General features: G+C 43.3%; 1 protein-coding gene and 1 pseudogene across 4 annotated transcripts in view; one reads left to right on the top strand and one right to left on the bottom strand.

Annotated features, from left to right (window-relative positions):
• Positions 1-620: 620 nt before the first annotated feature.
• Positions 621-26,478, top strand: part of ADAMTSL3 (ADAMTS like 3) — a 366,800-nt gene continuing 340,942 nt past the window's right edge. For all 4 annotated transcript variants that reach the window (XM_060293778.1, XM_060293777.1, XM_060293780.1 and 1 more), the window contains exons 1-2: positions 621-754; positions 2,232-2,333. In XM_060293778.1, coding sequence (XP_060149761.1) covers positions 2,265-2,333 — 69 coding nt within the window. In that variant the 5' untranslated portion in view covers positions 621-754; positions 2,232-2,264. The remainder of the gene's footprint in view (positions 755-2,231; positions 2,334-26,478) is intronic.
• On the bottom strand, positions 3,094-3,894 carry LOC115864702 (6-phosphogluconolactonase pseudogene; annotated as a pseudogene).

The following is a 26,478-nucleotide window of genomic DNA, read 5'->3' as shown; positions in this document are numbered from 1 at the left end:
ACGAGCCAGCGGTTCCGGGCAAGCCTCCGTGTGGCCGCTGGGCCTGACTTAGCAGAGTCGGCGCCGGGGCCCTGGCGGGGCGGGTGGAGGCTCGGGGAAGTGCGGGGGTTGGGGGAGGGGACGATGGCATCCCCGCTCCCAGCTCCGGCTGAGGCGGAGCGCCCCGGCTGGCTCGCGGCGCAGCGGCCGCCTTTCCCCTGCGCGCCTGCCGGCGGCGGCGGTGTCGGCGTCGGCAATCCCGGCTCTTGGCACCACGCCTGGCGGCCGGCCCTAGGCGAGGAGTGGCTTCCAGGAAGCGGGCGGCGGAGCGTTCCAGCCCAGTCTCGCCGTCGCCGCGGCCCCGCGCGCTCCGAGCGGCCCGGCCCCTCACGCACTTTCTTCACGCCCCCGGCGTCCCCCGCACGGGCGGAAGGCGCGGGGCCGACGCGAGGGCGGGCGGGCGCCCGGGCGCGCCGTGCACTTGCCGGGCGGTGCAGGTGGCGGCGCGCGCCCTCCGCCTCTGGGCCCCCGCCAGCGCCTTGCTCCGCACGCCCGGAGGGGGCGGGAGAGGCGGGGCGGCCCCGTCCCAGCCCCATTTAACTTCTCGGCGGCGGCGGCGACTGCGGCGCCGCGGGCTGGAGGCCAGCGTCGGGGAAGGTCCCGGTCCCGGATTCCGCACGAGGTGTTGACTGGGCCGCTTCTGTCCGCCTCTCCTCCGCGTGCGCCGAGCCCGCGCGGCCCGGGGTGCACGTCCCAGACGCTTCTGCGGCGCCAGGTGGGTGCTAGGAGCTCGGCGCCCGGGGGTGGGAAGGCTCTCTCCGGGGGAGCAAGACGGGGCGGTGGCTTCTGAGCGGGGTTGCGGGGCTTCGAGCGGGAGGGTGCACTGCTGTGTTCCCGGGAGCTTCAGGACCGGGGCGCTCGGCAAGGCTCGGAGACCTCGGGCCGGGTAAACTCCCGTGGGGTCCCGGTGGTTTGGGGGAGAGACATTCAGGGGTGCTTGACTGAGGGGAACTCCACCGGGTTGGGGGTTTTCAGATTTGGGGCTTTCTAGGTAGAAAACGGGCTGACAGCACCTAGTGGTCTTGGGCGTCGGAAGGTCCGGCCGGTTGGCAAGTGGGATGCGAGCACCTAGAGCGCCAGGGGCTGAGTGACGCGCCCGCTGTGGCAAGTGGACGTGCGGGACTGGGACGCGGCGGCGGCGGGGGCCCGGGGACTGCGAGGCGGCGGGTAGTTGTGGGGAGTGCGCGCCGGGACGGCTGCTGTGAGCGAGCGAGCGAGCGAGCGAGCGAGGGGACCGCACGGTCCCAGGGCCCCGCACTGGCCGCCTCCCTTCGGCCCAGAGTCGCCGCCTCAGGTCGGAAACAGCAGCACATTTGCGGATCGCATTAGGCCAGGCCCTTAATGCTTTCTCCAGATGGAGAGAAGCCACCGACCCGCCCCCGGACACCGGCTCCGCCAAGGCGCCCGCGAGGCGAAGCGAGAGGCGAGGGTGACCTCGGCTTTTCGGCTTTTCCAGGCTCGCCTCGTTCTGATTTCCCTGCAAACTGTCAGGAGAACTCTGAAGAAAGCCCCCGCTGCCCTCCTGGTCTCAGAGGGCCTCTGCTGGTTTGCCCTCATCTACTTTTAGGAGATTGTGCTAGTATGGCCCTGAGGCTGTGCCCTCCGAACCTCCCTTAACTCAACTCTCAGGCCTCTCTGGCTGCAGGGCTGAGGCTCTGAGGATGAACGGTGTCCTCTGGTGGGGAAAGCCTTGAACCGTCAGAAGACCTGCATTCCAGTCCTAGAAAAGTCACCGTCTTGCTCTGTGACCTTAGGCAGTTCCCTTCCCCTCTCTGGGCTGGCTTAGTTGGGCATAGACTCAGTTTTGCCTGAAGCAGCGGAAGCTGGCAGGTGCCCTAACCCTTGGCTCCATGCAGGCTTCCTGAATGGGATGCCAGTAGCCACACCCTGCTTCTGACACATGGGCTGGGAAGTGGCTGGTGCAGAGATGGCTCAGCTTCTGGAGGGCTGGAGGTACGGGTTGCACACTGGAGGCTGGTCTAGCTGCCCTCCTGACTTTGATGTGGACTCCTCCTAAAGAGAGCCCCAGAGAGACTGTACCCTGTAATAGGTAGCTCCATCCTGGGCCAACACAAACCTTTCCAAGACATTATGTGGGGCGCAGGGTTCCTCCCTTTGGTTGGTCTGTTAAGTCATGAGTGCTGCCACTGGGTCCAGAGCTGATTGGAAACCAAATCTTTCCTCCTTTTTAGGCTGCGAGTGAGCTCCCCAGGAGACCGGACTCCATGGCTTCCTGGAAGAGCCCCTGGTGGCTGCTGGTACGGATGGTCTTCATGCACTCTGCCCTCCTGCAGGTAATAGGGAGGGGAAGGGGAATGGTAGGCATCCCCCTGTTCACTTAGGAGTTTCATTCTAGATCACCTAAGATGTGGTATGATTAATGTTCATCTTATGCCAAAGAGAATCTAATTGTTTCTTACCTCCAGCAAATGGTATTTCTGGTTGGCTTAGCTGTAAGCATAATCCAATCCCTCGGGTCCTCTCCGAGTCCTAATACCGCTGTGCCTGATACCACTGTGGATGCTATATATGAGTGATAACTTGGGGCTGTGATGGATCCTGTCTTTTTCAGCCTGGAACGGCTGTCTGCATGTGCACTGTAGAGACTTGGCTGCTATAGGCCAGGACATAATGATTGGGCAGAGGCCAGGTTGTGGCGTTAGCTCAGCCACTAAATAAGTATTGTGTTTACGTCTATCAACACATATCACACTGTTTTGCAGTCCTCCCTCCCTCCCTCCCTCCCTCTCTCCCTCCCTCCCTCCCTCCCTCCCTCTCTCTCTCTCTCTCTCTCTCCCTTCCTCCCTCCCTCTCTCTCTCTTGCTTTCTTCAAATGCTCTTTTTAATAACTGTCACCCAGAGCCAGGGGCCTATGGGTTGAGCCCCTGGGCAGGGCTGGTGGCCAGACCCTATCGGCTTCCAGTGGCACTACAGGGCTTTTCTAAAATGAAGCCTGGAGTGGGCTGGCAGCGGGTCCCAGCCCTGGAAGGTCCCGCCTACTCGGGCTGAGCATGGTCCCAGCTGCAGCATCTCTCGGGCGCCGGGTTACAACGGTTACAACGTGGAATGCTTCCTGAAGGCACTCGTGGTCAGGAGTCCGGCTGCTGCCTCGTCCAGGAACCAGCAGAATTTCCCAGCTCGGGGCTGGACCAGGGCTGCGGGGAGCAGGTTTTCTTGCTTGTCCAAAACGCGCTTCAGAATGTCTGCCTTGCCTGTTGTAGTCGCCGCAAAGAGGACACTTGGAGCTGCCTTCAACCCGGGAAGTGTGAGGCTTCTGGGGAGTCGCCGATGGGGGGGGCCACCAAATTCTCCCGCTCCTGCAAGGGGGGAGTGGCCGGGGAAGAGTGAGCAGGTGTGGCCATCGGGACCCACACCCAGAATCAGCAGGTCGAAAAGCAGAATGGAGTCCCCTCTTAAGGCCTGTCTCACCTGCTTGGCCGAGTCCTCAGCCACCTCCTCCACAGGCAGCGCGGGGTTAATGGTGATCACCTGGTTGGCGGGGCTGGGCAGTGTGGAGAGCAGGTGGGGCTGCTGGAGGCCATCAGTGCTCTCGCAGTGCTCCAAGCGCATGTCGGAGAAGCCCAGCGTCCAGCGCGCAAGGCCAGCAGGCCCGGTGCAGGCAGCGGCGGCGGGCAGCTCGTGGGCCCACATCGATTCGAGGCTGCTGCCGGACAGACCGAGCGCCAATTGGCCTTGGCCCCGTGCCAGGCGCTGCGCCACCAGTTGTGCCAGCGACGGACCCAGCTCCTGCGGGCTGGAGAAGACCAAGAAGAGGCTGCCAATGTGCCTGCGCTGCAGTCTTTTCTTTAGCATCCTGTCTTTCCCACCAGCCCCAGGGGGACCCAGCTCAAGCATCGCATCCTCAGTTACCCACTGGACAGACTCAAACGAATGGAGCTAGCGTTGCCTGAGAGACAATAGGGAATGGCGGAGACTGTGGCAAAGTTGATGGTACATGCTCCATCTATTAAGAACAATCTCTACTCAACTCCGGCTGATCATTGCCAAGGGAGAATGCAAACTCAGGATTGCTGGATCGTACTAGTTTGCAAGATAGCTGGTTATCCAGACTTCCTGTGCTATCTCTCAGTTGTTAAAGCATTGAAAGCCAGACATATATTTGTAGACTAGATTCAGCCAAGCAGTTTGTACCCCCAGATCTAAAGGTGCAGAGCACTTCTTAGTGTTGTGTCCTGAGGTATGCTGCTAGCCCATACCGTACCTTGTGTGAATTAGAACATGCTGGTCCATACGGTACCTTGTGTGAATTAAAGCAAGGCAACCCCTCCTTGCACATGTAACTTCTCATTCCATGGCTTGGTGGCCTCTGTACTCCCAGGGCTGGCAAAGGGCCTGGCACGTAATAAGGGCTCTAACGTCTATTAGATGAGCATATACACATATATAAAGAGATACACCCTGGGATAGATTAGTCAGACTTCTCTGCTTCTCATTTCACTCCTGTACTTAGTGTTTCTAAGGCCTCTTTCAGCTCCAGTGTCCCATGATTTCGGGGGCTCATGCAGAGCTGGTTAGTGAGGTACATCTTCTCCCCCATTATTCATTTTATTGGTGCTACCCCATATTTGCATTTCAATAGATAGCTTTTATTAGAACACATGGTAATATTTTCAGGGTAACTTTAGGATTTCTGTGGTCAGCGAGGTATAGTGTTGGGGCAAAAGGATGGAGACTTGCTTTTCCATCCCATCAGCAGATCTGAAACAGGCTGTGAGAGCCCCAGAGATTTGTTCCTGGTCAAATGAGGCTGAGTCTTCAAGGCACCGAGTTTCATTTTGCCTTCTTCCACCCTATAAAATTTAAATGTGTTTTGAGGCAGTCTGTTGACCTTTGGCCAAGGGCAGTGTTTGCCCAGCTTGAGTCACGCACTGACCGCTTTTGCATTTTTCCATATCTTTGTGCCGCTGCAGTGTTGTTTCCATGTACTGGGGCAGTGTTCACGGAAGGCTGTAAGCGGAGATTTCAGGCCAGCAGTCTTCATCATCCACAGCGTCAGCTGTTGGAATCCCAGCTCCACCACTTCAAGGCCTGTTATACAAACGTCTCTGCGTCTCAGTGTCCACATTTGTAGAGAGGGGGTGTCTACCTCATAGAATTTTCTGGAGGAGTTAATCCATTGTGAAGAGGAAAAAAGTAACAAGCAAAATGAAAACTGTCTGGCATGTAGTAAGTGTACCAAGTCAGTGCTGTTGCTGTATTAACCCTTTGAAACAAGCGAGATGCCTGTGATTTCTGCTGGGGATGTGGCTGGTCCCATCACGGGGCCTGGAGAATGTTCTAGGCAAGGCTAAGTCAGTTTGGGGTGCCCAAGGGTTGGACACTTGGTTATCTCCCTAGGGTCAGCCTGAGTTTGAGTCAAAGCTGCTCCTCTGAGGTATCTTGGGATTTGGGTGTCTGGGGGGCCCTTGGGGGTCTTCTTTGGTCTCTCCCCTTCCTTATAAGTGCTGCCACCAGGAGGCTGGTGGAGAGTTAATAGCCGTGTGAGGCTGAGCTGCAAGGAGCAAGGAATGTGCCAACTCATTTAATAAAAACTAGATTTTCTTTATTAAATCAGCTAAAACTGAAACCTTTATATTCACTGGCCACAAATAATTGTGATAGATTGCAGAGCAAGCCATGAGGTCAGCAGTCTTGTGTTTCTCTAACTCGTTCTTGACTGTTTCTGGAGGAGCTCACCGTTTCCCTCACTCAGGCAGCTGGAAAGGCCTCCCATCTTCCGGTTACACCCTGGCCCTGGGAGCTTCCTGTTGCTCTGGGCCTGTTCCTTAGGGACCCTGATCTTCCCTGAGAAGACAGGTGCTGCTGTTCCAGCTCTCTCTTCCAGCCTTCTTCATTGAGAAGTCTCAACTCAGGGGGATAGAAATATGGAGCAAATCATGGGCTCCAGCCCTGCTTTGCCAAATCCATTCCATTTCCATGCCTCGTGCAATCTTGGGCAGATTCCCTTTCATTTATTAAAAGTCCAGTCCAATTTAAAATTTTGATTCCCTGCTTGATTTAAATCTTATCTCCCTTCTGTCTAGTCTAGCCTTGACACGTGGCTCCAGGTACCTGAAGTGGGGTCGTACTGTGGTCCATTCTCTTCTCACCTCAACCGGTGGTAAGGCCTGGTGTGGGGTTCTTTCTTCCTTTTAGTTATTCTCGGTCCAGCTGGGGTTGGGAGCAAGGAGAGGGGATGGGGAGAAGGTCAAACAGCTCTTGACTTAACTGGATGCCTCTCTCTGGTAGTTGTCACCGTCTCTAGCTCTCATGGACTCTCTGCCCTCTGGGTAGCACATGTAAATTCTTCTAGCTCTCATGGACTCTCTGCCCTCTGGGTAGCACATGTAAATTCTTCAGAGCACTCTGCAGGACCTGCCTTTCCTGAAGCAGGAGGTCCAGCTCCGGCTTGCCTCGTGCTGCTGGGATCTTCTTGCCTCCAGGCAACCCTGTTGGGTGGGGTGCTGGCAGGATGGCTTAAACCCGGTTCCTTTGGTGTTGTCCACTTAATCCACAGGAAGTGCTCACATCCTTGCTGTGCAGTTGGTGGGGGTGTGGGATGCTCCAGCGCTGGCTCCTCTCTCTGTCCTGCCAACTCCCTTCAGTTCTCTGGTCCTTGCTCTGCTAGGACAGATCAGTGGATCCAGTCTAAGCTCATACCCACCTGGAGAGAGGATCGCCAGTCTCTCCTTGCAGGCATCCCCAGTCTCAATGAGTGATTCTTTTATTTCTTCAATACATCTCAGTCCTCCTTCTTAGAGGGGAAGGAGTGAGGTGGTAGCTGGTATCCCTTCTTAGGGAGCTCTCAGGGAGAGGTCACCTTATGTTGGTAGCCCTCTTGAGAATGTGTGTACTTAGCTCCTCCTTATCACGAGCTTTGCCCCCTAAATTCCAGTGTTTCGGCATTGGGAAGGGTCAGCATCTTGATACTAAAATTAGACATGTTGGTTCTAGTCCTAGGGCCATGCTGGTCTTGGTGGTAGTTCTGGTCTCTGATTCCAGTGGTTCCGGTCTGATGTTTTAAGTATTGTTACGTTAGGTGGTTCTGGTCTCAGAGGTTCTCTCTGGCATTGTTTTTGGTCTTGTCGCTGTTTCTGATCTTAATCATTATGGTTTTCATCAGTCCTGGGGTTGGGAGTGGTTCTGGTCTCAGTGATTCCGGATATCTTGGTGGTTCTGGTCTTGGTGGTGTTTTTGTCTCCGTGGCTGTTACCACGGTGGAAGCTCCAGTATTAGTAGGTTCATGTCTTGGTGTTGGCTGTGGTTTTGGTGGCATTGGTGGCAGTTCTCCCGCTGTGACACCACCAACATTAATCCTAACGTTCGCTTTCACTCCATCTCCTTTAAATCAGAAGTCAGAATCCACACTTGGGTGTTCGTTGTGAGTTACAGAAATCCCCTGCCTCCTCCAAATCACTCTTCTGACCCAGGAGAAGGAGGTGGCACATTCAGTCTGAGACGGTGGCCTGTGTCAGTTCCCTCGTGACTGAATCGGGTCCTCCATGAGCCTTGGTTAGAGATCCATAGACACTTGGATTCACCCTTTACAGTAGCTTCTTATGATAATCAGTTAATTTGTGGTAGGACCTTTTGTTTTTTCATCCTTTTCATCTGTTTCTCTCTTTGTTCTCATATGCGTGATCACCATACCTTCTGATCATCCTTCCACAGAACTCTCCAGGCGAGTTCTGTGACACTTTTCCCGCTGTCCCCTATGCAGGGAAGACGTTTAAGAGAATAACAATCAATTGATTGAGCTCATTGTCATCACTTGACACTCTGTGTCTAGAGGCCCTGACCGCTAGCAGATAAATTATGCAAATAAAACATTTAAATTGTAGAAAAATTGGGAGCTTCCCTGGTGGCACAGATAAAAAAAAGTCTATTATTTTACATCAACTGTTAAATGTAAACATTGAAAATAAAAGACAATTTTGATAGCTTAGTTTTGGCCTTCCTCCCTCCTCTCTCTCTTTTTCTTTCTTTCTCTCTCTCTCCCTCCCTCCCTTCCTTCCTTCCTTCTTTCCTTTCTTTCTTTCTTCCTTCCTTCCTTCCTTCCCTTCTTTCTTCTCGGTAACCTCACTAAAATGGAAGACACCCAGTATCTTTGAGAGGTTTCTGTCAGCCTCTTCCGTGAGCTGCAGATCAGTATATCTGTGAGCTGCTACTTAGCTCCACCAGGATATTCCTTGCGGACCTCAGACACAATATTTCCTAAATGGAAATCCTCACCACCCAACCAGCTCTGTCTCAGTGCCTGGATTCTCCATCTTCTAGTCATTTGACCCAGAATCCTGGGGCCACTCTAGATACCTTCTTCTCTGTTGCCCCTGCCCTGTACCCATCCGGCCACTAACTTCCATTTGTTCCATCTCAGAAATATCTCTTAGGGACTTCCCTGGTGGTCTAGTGGTTAAGACTTCACCTTCCAGTGCAGGGGATGCGGGTTCGATCCCTGGTCAGGGAGCTAAGATCCCACATGCCTTGCGGCCAAAAAACCAAAACATAAAACAGAAGAAAATTGTAATAAATTCAATAAAGACTTTAAAAAAAGAAAGAAAGAAATGTCTCTTTAATCTGTTTTGTCCTCTTTGTTTCCACTGACACTGTATGTTTGAAGAGTAGGGTATTTGACAGCATGGGGTATGAAATAAGGATGAACAAAGATAGTTCGTGGCTACACTGGGGAGGACCTTGCCGAGCACACTAAATAAATTAACGATGAAGAGGACTTGATTCAGTGGGCAGCATGGAGTCCTGTGGGCGTTGACCAGGAGGTGATGGGAGACACCAGTAAGACTCCATTGGACCCCTGGGAACACACTTGAGTGAAAGATACTTGGGATGCCGCTGGCACCAGTGCCGGTTGGGACTGATGAGAACTTCAGCTCAGTTTGCAAGAGAGCATGGGGCCGTGGGGAGGGGGGAGTAGTCCTCAGCAAGAGCATGTGATTATGGGCACCATTTTAGAACCTGAAGGGATAGAACTTGACAAGTGATTATGTGGGACTGAGAGAGAAAGAGGGAAGAATTGAAGATTCCTTTAGGTTCTGAGCTAGTTTTAGGGACACACGAAGGTGAAAATTCACCCTGATCTTGTGAAATTGTCGGTTATGTTTGAGAGAGTAGCTTCAGGGGAAGCTGTGGATTGCAAAATGTGAGGGACTGAATAAGCCTCTTTAATAAGTGGTGCTGGGAAAACTGGGCAGTTACATGTAAAAGAATGAAATCAGAACACTCCCTAACACCATACACAAAAATACACTCAAAATGGATTAGAGACTTAAATGTAAGGCCAGACACGATAAAACTCTTAGAGGAAAACAGGCAGAACACTCTGTGACATAAATCACAGCAAGATCACCTCCTAAAGAAACAGAAATAAAACCAAAAATAAACAAATTGGACCTAGTGAAACTTAAAAGCTTTTGCACAGCAAAGGAAACCATAAACAAGGCGAGAAGACAACCCTCAGAATGGGAGAAAATATTTACAAACGAAGCAACTGACAAAGGATTAATCTCCAAAATATACAAGTAGCTCATGCAGCTCAGTATCAAAAATACAACCCAATCCAAAAATGAGCAGAAGATGTAAATAGACATTTCTCCAAAGAAGATATACAGATGGCAAACAAACACATGAAAGGATGCTCAACATCACTAATCATTAGAAAAATCCAAATCAGAACCACAGTGAGATATCACCTCACACCAGTCAGAATGGCCATCATCACAAAATCTACAAACAATGCTGGAGAGGGTGTGGGGAAAAGGGAACCCTCTTGCACTGTTGGTGGGAATGTAAATTGATACAGCCACTGTGGAGAACAGTATGGAGGTTACTTAAAATATTAAAAATAGAACTACCATACAACCCAGCAATCCCACTACTGGGCATATACCCAGAGAAAATCATAATTCAAAAAGAGTCATGTACCACAATGTTCATTGCAGCACTGTTTACAGCAGCCAGGACATGGAAGCAACCTAAGTGTCCATCGACAGATGAATGGATAAAGATGTGGCACCTGTATACAATGGAATATTACTCAGCCATAAAAAGAAACAAAATTGAGTTATTTGTAGTGAGGTGGATGGACCTAGGGTGTGTCAAACGGAGTGAAGTAAGTCAGAAAGAGAAAAACAGGTACCGTATGCTAACATATATATGGAATCTAAAAAAAAAAAAATGGTTCTGAAGAACCTAAGAGCAGGACAGGAATAAAGACGCAGATGTAGAAAATGGACTGGAGGACACAGGGAGGGGAAAGGGTAAGCTGGGACGACGTGAGAGAGTAGCATTGACATATATGCACTACCAAATGTAAAGTAGATAGCTAGTGGGAAGAAGCTGCATAGCACAGGGAGATCAGCTCAGTGCTTTGTGACCACCTAGAGGGGTGGGATAGGGAGGGTGGGAGGGAGACGCAAGAGGGAGGGGATATGGGGATGTATTTATATGTATAGCTGATTCACTTTGTTAAACAGCAGAAACTAACACACCATTGTAAAGCAATTATACTCCAATAAAGATGTTAAAAAAAAAAGGAAATATGTAATACTCTTTGAGAAGGAAACAGGATCATTAGGAAGCTTCTTCTGAGCAAAGTGAACACTTCAGTATATATGCACTGCAAAGGGAGGCAGCAAGGAGAAAGGGAGGGATTAAAGATCCAGGAGGAAAAAACCAATTGTATGCAGTTATTTCATAACAGAGAAAAAAAAAGTAGGCAGTGTTTCCCCTCTGCATTGCTAATGGGTCCTAAAGCAGCAGAGCTAACATCTTTTGGAAACCACATTTCAAGGTTTATGATTGTGATTGCTCTCAGTTTATTTTTACAAAGATGCTAATTTCCATAAGTAGCATGGAAGCATAAAGCAATTTCCTCTCCCAAGTATTTTATGCAATTACTTTCTGGAATTTGTCAGCACTGAACAGCTCCAGCTAATGTATGCTATAAATTATTGTGGTCAAATGCTCAGAAATTCATCTGTTCTCCAAGCCTTCATTTACAAATATAATAACATGTTATTTTGAAAAAAAATTTTTAAAAGGAAGAATTACTCTATTTTATTCATAAAAACTCATTTATAGTATTAAAGGTCTCTTTAAATTCTCTTCACTTTCTCTTTTGAAATTTTCATTTTCCCCCTGATTTAAAAACATAAACATATTCATTATAAAAAAATGTGGAAAACACAGGAAAGGACAAAGATGAAGAAAACCACCTTTCATTCTAACAGTTGTTAGGATTTTGTTGCATACATTTCCAATATTCTTCTTAGAATATTAACATATATATGTATCTTTTAAAAAGTGGTTACACTGTATTTTGATTATAGCTTTGTAAAGATTTAACAACATGAGGAATATTTCTACATGTCATTAAATATTTTTATTTTAATATTTAATGTCTTCATAGTATTGCATCATTTGGTGTGCTATATTTTATTAACTAATTCTTTTACTGCTGAACATTTAAATTCATCAGTTTTTTGCTGTTGCAAATAATGCTGCTATGAAAATATGTTTGCAGATCCATCTTTGCTCGCAGTTATTATTGTTTGCTTTGAAAACATTTCTAGGAAAATATGTATTGAAGCATAATCTTGGGGTCAAAAGCTATGTGCAGTTTTAAGACCTTTGATTGATACTATCAAGTTGCCTTTCAGAAAGCGTCTGTCAATGTGTACTCTGCAATAGTTGGCAATATAGGATTTAAGGAAATCTTAGTAGTGAGAGATTCTTAAAAATACTTTTGGGCCATTTGTATTACTGCTTTTGGGTATGGTCTCCTTGAGACATTAGAAATAGAATAAAAGATTTTATCTTCATATTTTTGCCTATTTTTCTACTGAGGATTTCTCATTAATTTGTATATGGCTTTTTATATGGAAAGAATATGAGTCTTTTGTCTTTAATATGCTGCAAATAATTTCCCCATTTTGTCATTAATATTTTAATTTTATTTATGTTTTTGATAAATTGACATTTAAAATTTTCAAGTCGCCTAGTCTAGGAATCTCAATTTAAGAATTCTTTGCCTTTGCGTCATGCTTAGAAATAAACTCCTACTGAGAGAAAATAGGTGTAATCTATGTTTTCTTCTAGTCTTATATTTCTTTTTAAACATTAAAATTTCTGTCAGTTGCTTCCTGTGCTAATATCATACTTTTAAAGTTCTTATAGCTTTGTAATGTGTTTAGTAACTACTAAGGCATGACTTTTCTCTTCAGTATTATAGTTTTGACCAGTCCAGAAGGTCTTTAAAGTTATTTGGGCAAGTTCCAAGAACAAAAACCCTGTTGTTTTCAATGGCAATGGCATAATGGAGGTGTAACAAGTTCCTTCCCTCAAAACTATATAAAACAAACAAACAGCAACAAAAAGAACGAAGTTTTTCTCCATTAAAACAAGGAGATGGTACTTGTTTGTAAACACGAACTCTGAAGTACTGTTTTCTGAGTACTGTGAAATCTAGACCTGAGTGAGAGAGGACCCTGCAGGCTGACATGTGTCTCCTTGCGTTCTGAGCAGGACAGAGGTTTCCCTAATGAGGACTGTCACAAATTGTGCCTATCTAGTAAACTTTTGGTAAGAAGAGTGAAATTGAGGGGCTTGATGGGACACAAAAATAAGCGGGTATTGTCCCTAAAGAGGCCTGGTTTGACACCAAAAATGGCAAGGGACATAGAGTTGAAGGGGAGAATTGCTGACACAGAATTTTTATCATCTAGTTGTACAACATAAACTCCTACAGGGAGAGACCACGGAAGGTGGAGTGGGATAACGTAGGGAGGAAGAAAACAGCACTTTTCTGACCAAAATGCTGTGGAGTAAGGGGGTTTCTCGAGAACCTCCCTGACTGTTGGATGTTGAAAATAAAAGGAAGGTGTAGCTCTAGAGAAAAGGAAAGCACGTCTTTAGTAAGAGAAAGAGCCCGACAACAGTGCAGAATCGAAGCTGTGGACTAGTCTAGTTCACCCCCTGTCTCATACCTCATGTCATCCTCCTGCCGTTTTTCAGCAAACAGCCGATCCCATTACAAACAACAGAAATAGAGCGCGTGCAATGGAATAAGCAACTGGGGACGTACTAGACAGAGTGGGTCTCCTATAAGATGAAGTAGAAAACAAACATACACGTGATTATAGAAAAATGGTAACAAAGGAGATCTAACATACGTTAATATTTCTTAAAAAGAACAGGAAAAATTTCAACCATATAATCAAAGAAAGCTTTTCCCAGCCTTTTTCTTAAGGTCTTTGTCAATATTGATTCTGTATTTTTTGTCATTGAGTATTACTGAAGAGAACTCTGGCCAATCTGATTTTTAACCCTTGTATGTGCCTCACTTTGTCTGCCATGATGCGTACATGATTTCTTCCTTATTCCAAAGTCCATATTTTCATCTGGACATAATGTAAATAATTTTTAATCTTCATAAGCATGTGTGCATGTGTTTCAGGAAAGGTTTTTTAATGTGGTCCTCAAATCTGTAATGTTTTTACAATTTTTGCCATTTTTTTCCTAAGCTTACTTTTTCTGTTGTCTTAAAATGTTTTCTTTAAATTCTTGTATTTCTTCCTGAACTTTTTTAAAGCAAGATCAGGTTGTTTATAATTTATTTGTGATTTTTTTGGGAGTAATTTATCTAGAGATATATGTTCATTGATTGCATTTTGCTTGTATTTGTTACTATTTTTAAAAATTTGTATGCATTGATCTTGTGAGGGTTCTGTTCTGATAGGGATCCTCTTTTTAATGGGGCTCTGCTCCATGGGTCTCTCATCCTTCTTCTTAGATGAGCAGGCTGAGAAGAACATGTTCTTCTCATGGTGGTAAAAGAGACACGTGAGAGCAAGTCCAAAGGCATAAGGGTCTTTCTTATGCAGTCTGCTTGTGTCATTTCTGTAAAACCCCACTGGCTGAAGCAACTCACATAGCTGAAGACACAGTCAGAGGTAGGGACAGAGCAGGTTGTATGGCCAAGTCCAAAATTATTGGGGTAGGCTGGATAAAGAAGATGTGGTACATATATACAATGGAATATTACTCAGCCATAAAAAGGAATGAAATAGTGCCATTTGCGGAGATGTGGATAGACCTTAGAGAGTGTCATACAGAGTGAAGTAAGTCAGAAAGAGAAAGACAAATAAATAATATCACTTGTATGTGGAATCTAAAAAAATGGTACAGATGAACTTAGTTGCAAAGCAGAAATAGAGACACAGATGTAGAGAACAAACTTATGGATACCAAAGTGGGAAGGGGGTGGGATGAATTGCGAGATTGGGGTTGACACATATATGCAGCTACATGTAAAATAGGTAACTAATGAGAACCTACTGTATAGCACAGGGAACTCTACTCAGTGCTCTGTGGTGACCTAAATGGGAAGGAAATCCAAAAGAGAGGAGATATGTATATACGTATAACTGATTGATTTTGCTATACAGCAGAAAGTAACACAACATTGTAAAGCAACTATATTCCAATAAAAATTAATTAAAATATTAAAAGAATAAAACTGACTAAATTATAAGCCTTCCCCCAAAGAACCCTCACAAAATTATTGGGGTGGGCAAGTCTGCTCCTCCCCTAGAGATCATATGTATGTGTGGGGTGAGGGGTGACTGTTTTTGAATAATTAATCAACTCTCATCTGGCAAAGCCAGGTTTTTCATTGAGGCAGCATAGCTCCAGAGAGCATAGTTGAGTTGCTACACTCACACCACCATCACACACTAACATTACTGATTTGGGAAGAGTCGGCGCTAATGAGGAATTGTAGCCAAGTCTCACCTCGTGACGTGAAGCCGGCTTTACTTCATGAGATCGGTGTTCCTCTTGGATAGGGAGGCTATGATACCTGCCTTCCCATCTTACTCATAACTTTAACTCTAGCCTTCAATCTTAGTCTGTTACAAGTAGAAGTCCAGAAATTGATTCCTCTCAATCCCCTAGTTCAGTGTTACTTCAGCTTTTTGACTGAAAAAAACCCACAGGAGGAAGTGCATTTTACATCATGACTCAATGCATGTACATATCTATGCATTCATATTTTTGGAACAAAAGTTTCAAGAAACAATGCTGATTCTTTCCATGAGTGGTTCACTGTGATACCTGTTTTTATATCCACTCCATTCCAGTTGATTCTATGGCAAAATGACTGGTTAAGACCCAATTAATTTCATCACCTACTCATGGGCTATATTTCCAGTTTGAAAAAAAACACTGCCCTAGTTAATAGACCCCATTCTCCATCGACTTTTGTGTGTGTTGATTTTCCTCCTCTGATATTTGGCTGGAGGGAGGGGGTTGATAAATGAGGCTCCTAGTACAGCTTCCGAATTCTGATTGGCCATCACCTAGTGTAGCTCTGCTTTCCTGGGGCGCTATGTTCCCCCACACAACCAACTACTGCCAATAGTGTCCATTTAAAGCTACAATTTCCAATATGCTTGGTTACTAGGGTTCTTCAGAGCTATCTAGATTATCATATTCTTTTACTTGTATGACCTGCTAACATGATGAATCATATTAATAGGTTTCCTAATATTGAATCATCCTTGTGCTCCCGGCATTAACTGTGCTTGGCCATGATATACTGTCTTTTAAATATTCAGCTGGATTTGGCTTGCAAATATTTTGTTGAAAAGTACTACATCTGTATTCATAAGTAATGTTGGTTGGTACTATATTTTCCAGGTGTTTAATATAAAAATTTTTGTTAACTTTATAAAATGGATTGAAACATTTTCCATCTTTTTCTCTTTTCTGCGTCAGTTTAGCACAGGGATAAGCTATTCTTTGAAGGTTTGAAAGTAAAATAAATAGTAAAATTTTACCTTGATAGTAAAAATAAATGGGGCCCAGAACATTTTGGGGCAAGTAATTCTTTGACAACTTTTAAAAGCTTTTTATAGGATTATTGGATTATTCAGGTTTTTCCCACTTCTTTAATCAATTTTGGTAATTAACCTTTTCCTAGAAACCTTCTATGCAATCAAAAGTTAAAAATTTGGTAGGACAGCAAAGGGGAGTATTTTGTAATTTTTCAAACTTCTTTTTATTATTTTGCTTGAATTTCTGATTTATTTTTCTTGAGAGTATGCAGAAAGTTTTGTTTTTAAATGCTCAATTTTATGAATGTTGCAAGGATACTTAACAGTTTGACATTTTTCTGAATTTCCATGGATAATGGACAATACATTTTATTTTCTGTATTAAGGAATGTTGTTCTCGTATCCCCACTCTCTTTCTTCATTGTTCCTTTCTGTCTGCTCACTCCCCACACTAATTCCTATTTAGTTCTAGGGGGGAACAGTCTGTCTTTTCTTTTTCCCCTTGGCTATTACTGATCTTTGTCTTTAGGAACTTAGCAACTTCTTCTCTAGCCGGTTTTTGTAAACACAGATGGTTCTCTCCTTAAGAGGAATAATAGGTCCAGGTGTTGGGTAAGATTGAACTAAGCTTCCCCATTTTCTGATCTTGCCTCTGAGTTGTTTTTATAGTTTTTCCAATAGGATCAATAATGAAATCTTCAACATTTTTATTCACATATATTTTTCTTTATTACCAAGTTGTGCCAGTGCACACTCCCGCTAGTAGTCCGGGAGAGTGCCCTTCTCTCTACATACTCACCAGCATTTGATATCATTCAAAATTGTTGTCAGTTTAGTAGCAGTCCAGACATTTTAAACTCTGTCACCCTTAAATCCAGATAGAAATGGCCACCTTGGTTATCAGAGCAGGGAATTCTGAGGGTTGGTGTGGCTCATTTAGAGATACCTTTTAAGCTAGTTATAAAGTGAATAAGAGATGAGTCTATAATTTATGAAAAGAGAGACCCGTATACATTAAAGTCCCCAAATAAGGCATCAGAAAGGGAGGGGGATAAAATTATAAGCAAAACTTGGTGGTGCTCAGTGGTATCTGGGGGACAAGACTCCAGGTGAGATTGGCAGGGAGAAAGCACTGTCCAAATCCTCTGTGGGGGTGAAGGCAGGGCCTGTGAAGACGCTCTTCCTGCTTGGTTTGGTTCTCCGTGAGGCTGGAGGATGACCTTCCCCTTTGCTGGCATGGAAGGTTGAAGCCAGTGGTGGAAAGGAGCCAGCATGTACGTGAGGGGCATGACTGCCTTTCTGGAGGAAGCGTTGCTCATTCGTTGGCAATAATTGCAGTCACCCTTCGCTGAGGTTGAGAGAGAAGAGAGGGGGGAATTTCTGGGATGGGCAGAGTGAAGCAGGTCCAAAGCCCTGTGGCTGTTCCAATGAAATTCCTTTCAGTGCACACACTTCACACTGAGAATGCAGAGCCTCCTTTCCATGGAGCAGTGGTTGGTAGCAACCAGCAACTATTACTCCCTCCCCCGATGGCCCTCTGATGAAAGCAGGCCCTCCCAGGACCCCAGCCAGGCCTTTGCCTCGCTCCTCAGGACAGGCTTGATGGCGTTGCATCTCAGAGGTAGCCCAGTGGCTCTGAACTGACCTGTAAGCCCTCCTTCCCATCCTTGGGAGGTCCAGCATGTGGCAGGCATCATTGTTCACGGCTTTTGGGGTGGAGCACTTGTGCTGCACACTCTGTAAACACTTTCTGGGATGCATTAGCAGCTTCCATTGTCAGAGCCAGGAAAACATTTGGTGCATGGAGCGGGGAAGGAACACGTGGAGTGGCAGGCGGCCGTGCTCTGGCGGGCTCTGTTCAGTCCCTCATGTGGGGAGGCTGCTTACCTCGGTGGTGCCCACTATACATCTGGCTGATGCCTGGTGGATCCTTAGTGAGGTACTTAGCAACCAGACACTTTTTTTCTGCTTTTTAAAATTTTTTATTTTGTTGTTTTTAATTTTTTTAATTAATTTATTTTTTTTGGTGGTACGTGGGCCTCTCACTGTTGTGGCCTCCCCCATTGTGGAGCACAGGCTCTGGACGCGCAGGCTCAGCGGCCATGGCTCATGGGCCCAGCCGCTCCGCGGCATGTGGGATCTTCCCGGACCGGGGCACGAACCTGTGTCCCCTGCATCGGCAGGCGGACTCTCAACCACTGTGCCACCAGGGAAGCCCTGTTGTTTTTTAAATTAATTTTTATTGGAGTATAGTTGCTTTACAGTGTTGTGTTAGTTTCTGCTGTACAGCAAAGTGAATCAGCTATACGTATACATATATCCCCTCTTTTTTGGATTTCCTTCCCATTTAGATCACCCCAGAGTGTTGAGTAGAGTTCCCTGTGCTATACAGCAGGTTCTCATTAGTTATCTATTTTATACATAGTAGTGTATATATGTCAGTCCCAATCTCCCAGTTCATCCCACCCCGCCGCCCTTACCCTCTTGGTAACTGTACGTTTGTTCTCTATGTCTGTGTGTCTATTTCTGCTTTTCAAATAAGTTAATCTCTACCATTTTTCTAGATTCCACATATAAGTGATATTATGTGATATTTGTTTTTCTCTGTCTGACTTACTGCACTCTGTATGGCAGTCTCTAAGTCCATCCACATCTCTGCAAATGGCACTATTTCATTCCTTTTTATGGCTGAGTAATATTCCATTGTATATATGTGCCACATCTTCTATATCTATTCCTCTGTCGATGGACATTTAGGAGCAACCAGACACTTTGAAAGACAGCTGAAAGATTTGGGGGTGGGGAAGGGGAAGAGCCCAACCCATGCTAGGGAGTGAACCAGCCACACTTTATTATATAGTTAACTGTTAAAAGTAATAGATAGGCACATACACTTATGTGTACACAGACAGAGCAGTACAGGTGATATGCTGATATAACACTCAGTCTTTCCTCAGTGGGGCTTTGGTGACAGGCCACGTGCCTCTGTCCTTTTTGGCCTCACTGCTAATTTGTTCCTGTCTTGTCAGTTGATCTTCTTTGATGCCCACCCCAGGACACAAGGTGTATCAAGGAAGCCTTGGCTCCCAAGGTTCTTCCTTGGCCAGCACAGATAGATGTTGAGTTCTTTCCACTTCAGCAATTACCAAGGGAAGCTTGTCTTTCAAAAGACACATGGCACACAGGACACGGGTATCTCTTTTTTGACTGTCATGTGGAAGTACTCACTGAGCTCAGAGCTTTGTTGTGTAATATAAGACTGTGGGATTAGCACATAATTCTGAGATTCAGTGAAGGAATCCATCGACTGACAATCCCTGGTGAGGTCAAGAAAGAAAGTGATCTTAATGAAAACTAATATGAGACTAGAGTTGGCAGTAATAGTGCAAATGGAGCCCTAATCTGTGTTCAATATTTATAACTCATAGATTCTTTTTTCGTTGATAGTGAGTATATATATAAAGGAGTTTTCACTTCTTTCGTATGTTAGAATTCCTTTTATGGGATATGTGGTTCATGAATATTTTCTCCTGGTCTATAGCTTGATTTTTTATCCTCTTATTAGCATCTTTTGCAGAACAAAAGTTTTAAATTTTGATAAAGTCCAACTTATCATTTTTTTCATTTGTGGATGATGGTGTTTGGTGTTATGGCTAAGAACTCTTTGCTAGGTCCTGAAGATTTTCTGCTGTGTTTTCTTCTAAATGTTTAATAGTTTTACAGTTAAGTCTGTGATCCATTTTGAATTAATTTTTGTATAAGGTGTAAGGTTAAGGTCAAGACTCAGTTTTGCCTGTGGATGTCCAATTGTTTCAGCATTAGAGCAAGACTGTCCTTCTTCCACTGAATTACTTTTTAAAAATATTTATTTATTTATTTCTGGCTGTGTTGGGTCTTTGTTGCTGCGTGTGGGCTTTCTCTAGTTGCGGCGAGCAAGGGCTATGCTTCGTTGCGGTGCGGGGGCTTCTCATTGCAGTGGCTTCTCTTGTTGTGGAGCATGGGCTCTAGGCACACGGGCTTCAGTAGTTGTGGCACGCGGGCTCAGTAGTTGTGGCTCGCGGGCCCTAGAGCACAGGCTCTGTAGTTGTGGCGCATGGGCTTAGTTGCCCTGTGGCATGTGGGATCTTCCCGGACCAGGGCTCGAACCCATGTCCCCTACATTGGCAGGAGGATTCTTAACCACTGCGCCACCAGGGAAGTCCCACTGAATTACTTTTGCTTCTTTGTCAAAAATCAACTGGGAGTATTTCTGTGGGTCTGTTTCCAGACACTTTATTTTGTTCACGTTGAACTATGTGTTTACCCCTCCTCCAGCACCATGGTATCTTTATTACTGTAGCTATATAGTAAGTATTAAAATTGAGTACAGTTATTCCTCTCACTCTACTCTTTCTTTATCAAAATTATTTTAGCTATTCTTTTGCTTTTTCATATAAACTTTTGAATAAACTCGTCTATGTATACAAAAAATCTTGCTGGAATTTTGATAGGAATTGTGTTAAACCTATTGATTGGTTTGGGGAGGATTAACATCTTTACTGTGTTGAGTCTTCCAACCCATGAACATGGTCTGTTTCTTTATTATTTAGATCTATTTTGGCTTCCTTCATAAGTGTTCTGTAAAATTCTGAACATGTCCTTTTATATGTGTACCTAAATATTTCATATTTTTTGGATTGGTTATAAATGGTGTGGGGTTTTTCGTTTCATTATCCACATGTTATTTGCTAAAACACAGAAATACAATTGAATTCTGTGTGTTGCTTTTGTATGCTGCAACCATTCTAAACTTACATATCAGTTCTAGGAGGTTTTTGGTAGATTCCTTGGGATTTTCTATGCAGACAGTGTGGTGTAAGGTCTAAAATTAAGGCCCAGTATTATGTGCTGCCTTGATATCTGGCAAACCCAGGATGCCCTTGAATGCATATCTGCCAGTTCCCCTCCCCACTCTGCTCCCATGGATATGGTCTCCTAGACAAACAACCTTCCTTATGTAGGGGTCCAGGCAGAGTTCCTAGTTATAACTGAGTAGTGAGTTTCAGTTCCCTGCAGCCTGTGAAATTGTTCAGACAAGCCAACCACATCCTCCTGAGAGAACCGAAGGCCACCTCACTCTCTTGATACTACAAAGCCTGGCTCCCTTGTTCCCGCTTGTTTATTCTGTCCTGAGTGAAACTACTATGGGACCCTGTATGGCATGCGGTATGCTCTTCCCTTGGGCTGTGAGTATATGTGATTAACAGACTGTTGTCTGTCTCATCTGTCCAGTGTCATATGTTGTGTGTTTGGCCATTCCTATAACCATAGGGTGGGAATCCCTCCCTCATGAATAAGGTGAATAGGAGGTGATTAAACAGACAATGTCATTTATAAATAAGGACAGTTTATTTCTTTTCAATCTGTATGCCTTTGTTTTCTTTTCTTACCTTATTGTGCTGGCTGTCACTTCCAGTTCTATGAATAAGAGTGGTGAGAGTGGGCATCCCACCTTATTCCTGATCTCTGGGAGAAAACATTTAGCCTTTCATCATTAAGTATGACATTGCCTGTAGATCTTTGTTCTTTATTAAGTTGAGGAAGTTCTTCTCTGTTCCTGGTTTGCTAAGAATTTTTATCATGAATAAGTGTTAAATTTTGTCAGATGCCTTTTTCTTTGTCAGTTGATAAGATCTTGTGACTTCTTTAACCTCTTGATTTGGTATTTTCTACTGATTGACTTTCAAATAATAAAACAGCTTTGCATTCCTAGAATAAACCACACTAAGTCATGATGTATCATTCTTTTTTATATTGCTGAATTTTATCTTGTTAATATTTTGTTTTGAGGATTTTTGCATCTAAATTCATGAGAGTTATTCACCTGCAGTTTTATTTTTTTGTACTGTCTTTGTCTGATTTTGACATCCAGGTAATACCGTGTTCATAAAATGAGTTGCAGAGTGTTTCCTCCTCTTCTGTTTTCTGGAACAGATTGTGTAGAATTGGTGTTAATTCTTCAAACGTGTGGTGGAATTCTCCAGTGAAAGAAACCGTGTGATCCTGGAGCTTTCTTATTTGACAGGCTTTAAACTATGAACTCAATTTCCTTAATAGTTATAGCACTATTTAGATTATCTTTTTTATGTTGGGTGAGTTTTGGAGTTTCTGTTTTTCAAGGAATTGGCCTATTTCATCTAAATTGTTGAATTTATGCATGTAGAGTGTTTGTTGTATTCCCTAGTTATCCTTTAATGACTGCAGGATCTATAGTGATATCCTGTTTCATTCCTGATATTGGTAGTTTGTATCATCTCTCTTTATTCTTCGTCAGTCTTGCTTTTTTTCTTTGTCAATTTTTTTTTTGTTGACACATTTTGTTGATCATTTCAAATTATCAGGTTTTTCTTTTCATTGATTTCCTCTACTGTTTTTCTGTTTTCTGTTTCAGTGATTTCTGCTCTTCATTATTTTCTTTCTTCTGGTTGCTTTGTTTTGTATTTTTCCTCTGTTTTCTATTTTCTTGGGGTGGAATTAGATCATCAATTTGAGATCTTTCCTTTTTTCTAATGTAAGCATTTAGTGCTATAAATTTTTCTTTCTGTAACTTGTTTTGCCGTATTCCACAAAATTTGATTTGTTTTAATTTAATCCATTTCTTTGAATTTTTTGTTTCCTTTGAGCAGTTCTCTCTGACCCATGAATTATTTAGAGATATGTTATTTAGTTTCTATTTGAAGAATTTCCTGTTACCTTTTTGTTACTGATTTCTAGTTTGATTCCACTATGGTCAGAGAACACAAGGTATGATTCCAGTTCTTTTAAATTTGTTGAGGTTTGTTTTATGTCCAAAAATATGGTCTATTTTAGTGAATGTTCCATGGGCACTTGAAAAGAATGTGTATTCTGTTGTTGTTGGGTAGAGTGTTCTTTAAATGTCAAACAGATTTTGTTGGCTGACAGTGTTGTTTAATTCTTTTATAGCTTTGCTGATTTTCTATCTAGTTATCAATCAATTGCTGAGAGAGTGGTATTGATATCTCCAACTATAAGTGTGAATTTATCTATATTTCCTTTCAATTTTATCGGTTTTTGCTTTAAGTATTTTGGAGCTCTGTTGTTCGGTGCATACATATTTAGTATTCCTATTTTTTTTGGTGGAATGTTCCTCTATGTCCCTGGGAATTTTCTATGCTCTGAAGTTTATATGCTTTAATGTAGCCACTCCTTTTAAAAAATTACTATTAAATATGCTATTAGCATAATATATTTTTCTTTTACTTTAATATTCTTTTACTTTCAACCTGTCTGTGTAATTATACCTGAAGTGATTTCTTAGAGAGAGCATATCATTGAGTTGTGTATCTTTTTTTTTTAATCCATTCTGCCAGTCTCTATCTGGTATATGGTGTATTTGGTGTATTTCAACCATTTGCACTGGAAGTAACTATTGCTATATTTTAATTATATGCTATATAATTACATGGTATTGTTGTTATAACTATATGTTATATTTGTAGGGTTTTAGCCTGCTATTTTATTGTTTGTTTTCTCTGTCTCTTATTCCTCTGTTTCCTTTTTATTGCCTTCCTGTGGGTTTCTTGAACATTTTTTTTACATGTTGATTTATCTATAGAGGTTTTGAATCTCTCTCTCTTTCCCCTACCTTCTCATGGTTGTGTTATCTTATCACAGACACTTTGAGTGAAGTGTAGAAACTTTACCTCCATTTAGGTTTTACCTTTGCCTGTTTTTAATATGGTAGTTGCCTTAAATATGTTCTCTTCATACATTGAGCACCACATCAGATGATATAATTTTTGTTTCAACTTTCAAACATATTTTTTTAAAAAGCTCATGAAGAGAAGGATATTCTATTATCTTTACCCTATTTTCACCCATTACACTGTGATTTCTTCCTTCTTGAAGTTCCAGGTTTCCTTCTGTTATCACTTACCTTCTTTTTTTTTTTACATCTTTATTGGAGTATAGATGCTTTACAATGTAGTGTTAGTTTCTGCTATACAACAAAGTGCATCAGCTATATGTATACACATATCCCCATATCCCTTCCCTCTTGAGCCTCCCTCCCACCCTCCTTATCCCTTCCCTCTAGGTCATCACAAAGCACCGAGCTGATCTCCCTGTGCTATGCAGCAGCTTCCCATTAGCCATACATTTTACATTTGGTAGTGTATATATGTTAGTGCTACTCTCTCACTTCATCCCAGCTTCCCCTTTCCCCCCTGTGCCCTCAAGTCCGTTCTCTAAGTCTGCATCTTTTTTTTTTCACACACACACACTGTATTTTATTTTTACAAGGGATAAATAAACTGACAGCAAACATTGTAAATGGATGACCACAACACAAGCAACAATGATTGCAATTACCAAACATGAAACACACTCACTATGTCATAATATTGTAAGTCTGCATCTTTATTCCTCCCTGCCACTAGGTTCATCAGTACTGCTTTTTAAAATTCCATATATGTGCATTAGCATACAGTATTTGTTTTTCTCTTTCTGACTGACTTCACTCTGTATAACAGATTCTGAGTCCATCCACCTCACTATAAATAACTCAGTTGCATTCCTTTATATGGCTGAGTAATATTCCATTGTATATATGTGCCACATCTTCTTTATCCATTCATCTGTTGATGGACATTTAGGTTGCTTCCATGTCCTGGCTATGGTAAACAGTGCTGCACTGAACACTGTGGTACATGTCTCTTTCTGAGTTATGGTTTTCTCAGGGTATGTGCCCAGTAGTGGGATTGCTGGGTCATATGGTAGTTCTATTTTTAGTTTTTTAAGGAACCTCCATACTGTTCTCCATAGTGGCTGTATCAATTTACGTTCCCACCAACAGTGCAGGAGAGTTCCCTTTTCTCCACACCCTCTCCAGCATTTATTGTTTGTAGATTTTTTGATAATGACCATTCTGACTGGTGTGAGGTGATACCTCACTGTGGTTTTGATTTGCATTTCTCTAATGATTAGACATGTTGAGCATCTTTTCATGTATTTGTTTGCCATCTGTATGTCTTCTTTGGAGAAGTGTCTATTTAGGTCTTCTGCCCATTTTTGGATTGGGTTGTTTGTTTTTTTGATACTGAGCTGCATGAGCTGCTTGTATATTTTGGAGATTAATCCTTTGTCAGTTTCCTTGTTTGCAAATATTTTCTCCCATTCTGAGGGTTGTCTTTTGGTCTTGTTTATGGTTTCCTTTGCTGTGCAAAAGCTTTGAAGTTTCATTAGGTCCCATTTGTTTATTTTTGTTTTTATTTCCCTTACTCTAGGAGGCGGGTCAAAAAGGATCTTGCTATGATTTATGTCATAGAGTGTTCTGCCTATGTTTTCCTCTGAGAGTTTGATAGTGTCTGGCCTTACATTTAGATCTTTAATCCATTTTGAGTTTATTTTTCTGTATGGTGTTAGGAAGTGTTCTAATTTCATTCTTTTACATATAGCTCTCCAGTTTTCCCAACACCACTTATTGAAGAGGCTGTCTTTTCTCCATTGTATATTCTTGCCTCCTTTGTCAAAGATAAGGTGACCATATATGCATGGGTTTATCTCTGGGCTTTCTATCCTGTTCCATTGATCTATCTTTCTGTTTTTGTTCCAGTACCATACTGTCTTGATTACTATAGCTGTGTAGTATAGTCTGAAGTCAGGAAACCTGATTCCTTCAGCTCCGTTTTTCTTTCTTAAGATTGCTTTGGCTATTTGGGGTCTTTTGTGTTTCCATACAAATTGTAAAATTTTTTGTTCTAGTTCTGTGAAAAATGCCATTGGTAATTTGTTAGAGATTTCATTGAACTTGTAGATTGCTTTGGGTAGTAGAGTCATTTTCACAGTATTGATTCTTCCAATCCAGGAGCATGGTATATCTCTCCATCTGTTTATGTTGTCTCTGATTTCTTACATCAGTGTTTTATAGTTTTCTGAGTACAGATCTTTTGCCTCCTTCGGTAGGTTTATTCCCAGGTATTTTATTCTTTTTGTTGTGATGGTTAATGGGATTGTTTCCTTAGTTTCTCTTTCTGATCTTTTGTTGTTAGTGTATAGGAATACAAGAGATTTTTGTGCATTAATTTTGTATCCTGCAACCTCACCAAATTCATTGATTAGTTCTAGCAGTTTTCTGTTGGCACTTTTAGGATTCTCTATGTATAGTATCATGTCATCTGCAAACAGTGACTGTTTTACTTCTTCTTTTCCAATTTTTATTCCTTTTATTTCTTTTTCTTCTGTGATTGCCATGGCTAGGACTTGCAAAACTATGTTGAATAATGGTGGTGAGAGTGGACATCCTTTTCTTGTTCCTGATCTTAGAGGAAATGCTTTCAGTTTTTCACCATTGCGAATGATGTTTGCTGTAGGTTTGTCATATATGGCTTTTATTATGTTGAGGTAGGTTCCCTCTATGCCCACTTTCTGGAGAGTTTTTATCATAAATGGGTGTTAAATTTTGTCAAAAACTTTTTCTGCATCTATTGAGATGATCATATGGTTTTTATTCTTTAATTTGTTAATATGGTGTATCACATTGATTGTTTTGCATATATTGAAGAATCCTTGCATCCCTGGGATAAATCCC

Source organism: Globicephala melas, chromosome 2 (assembly GCF_963455315.2).
Source record: "Globicephala melas chromosome 2, mGloMel1.2, whole genome shotgun sequence".
In the NCBI taxonomy this organism is placed as follows: Eukaryota; Metazoa; Chordata; class Mammalia; order Artiodactyla; family Delphinidae; genus Globicephala; species Globicephala melas.
The sequence above is the reverse complement of the archived record's forward strand: the minus strand, read 5'-3'. Positions and strand labels throughout refer to the sequence as shown.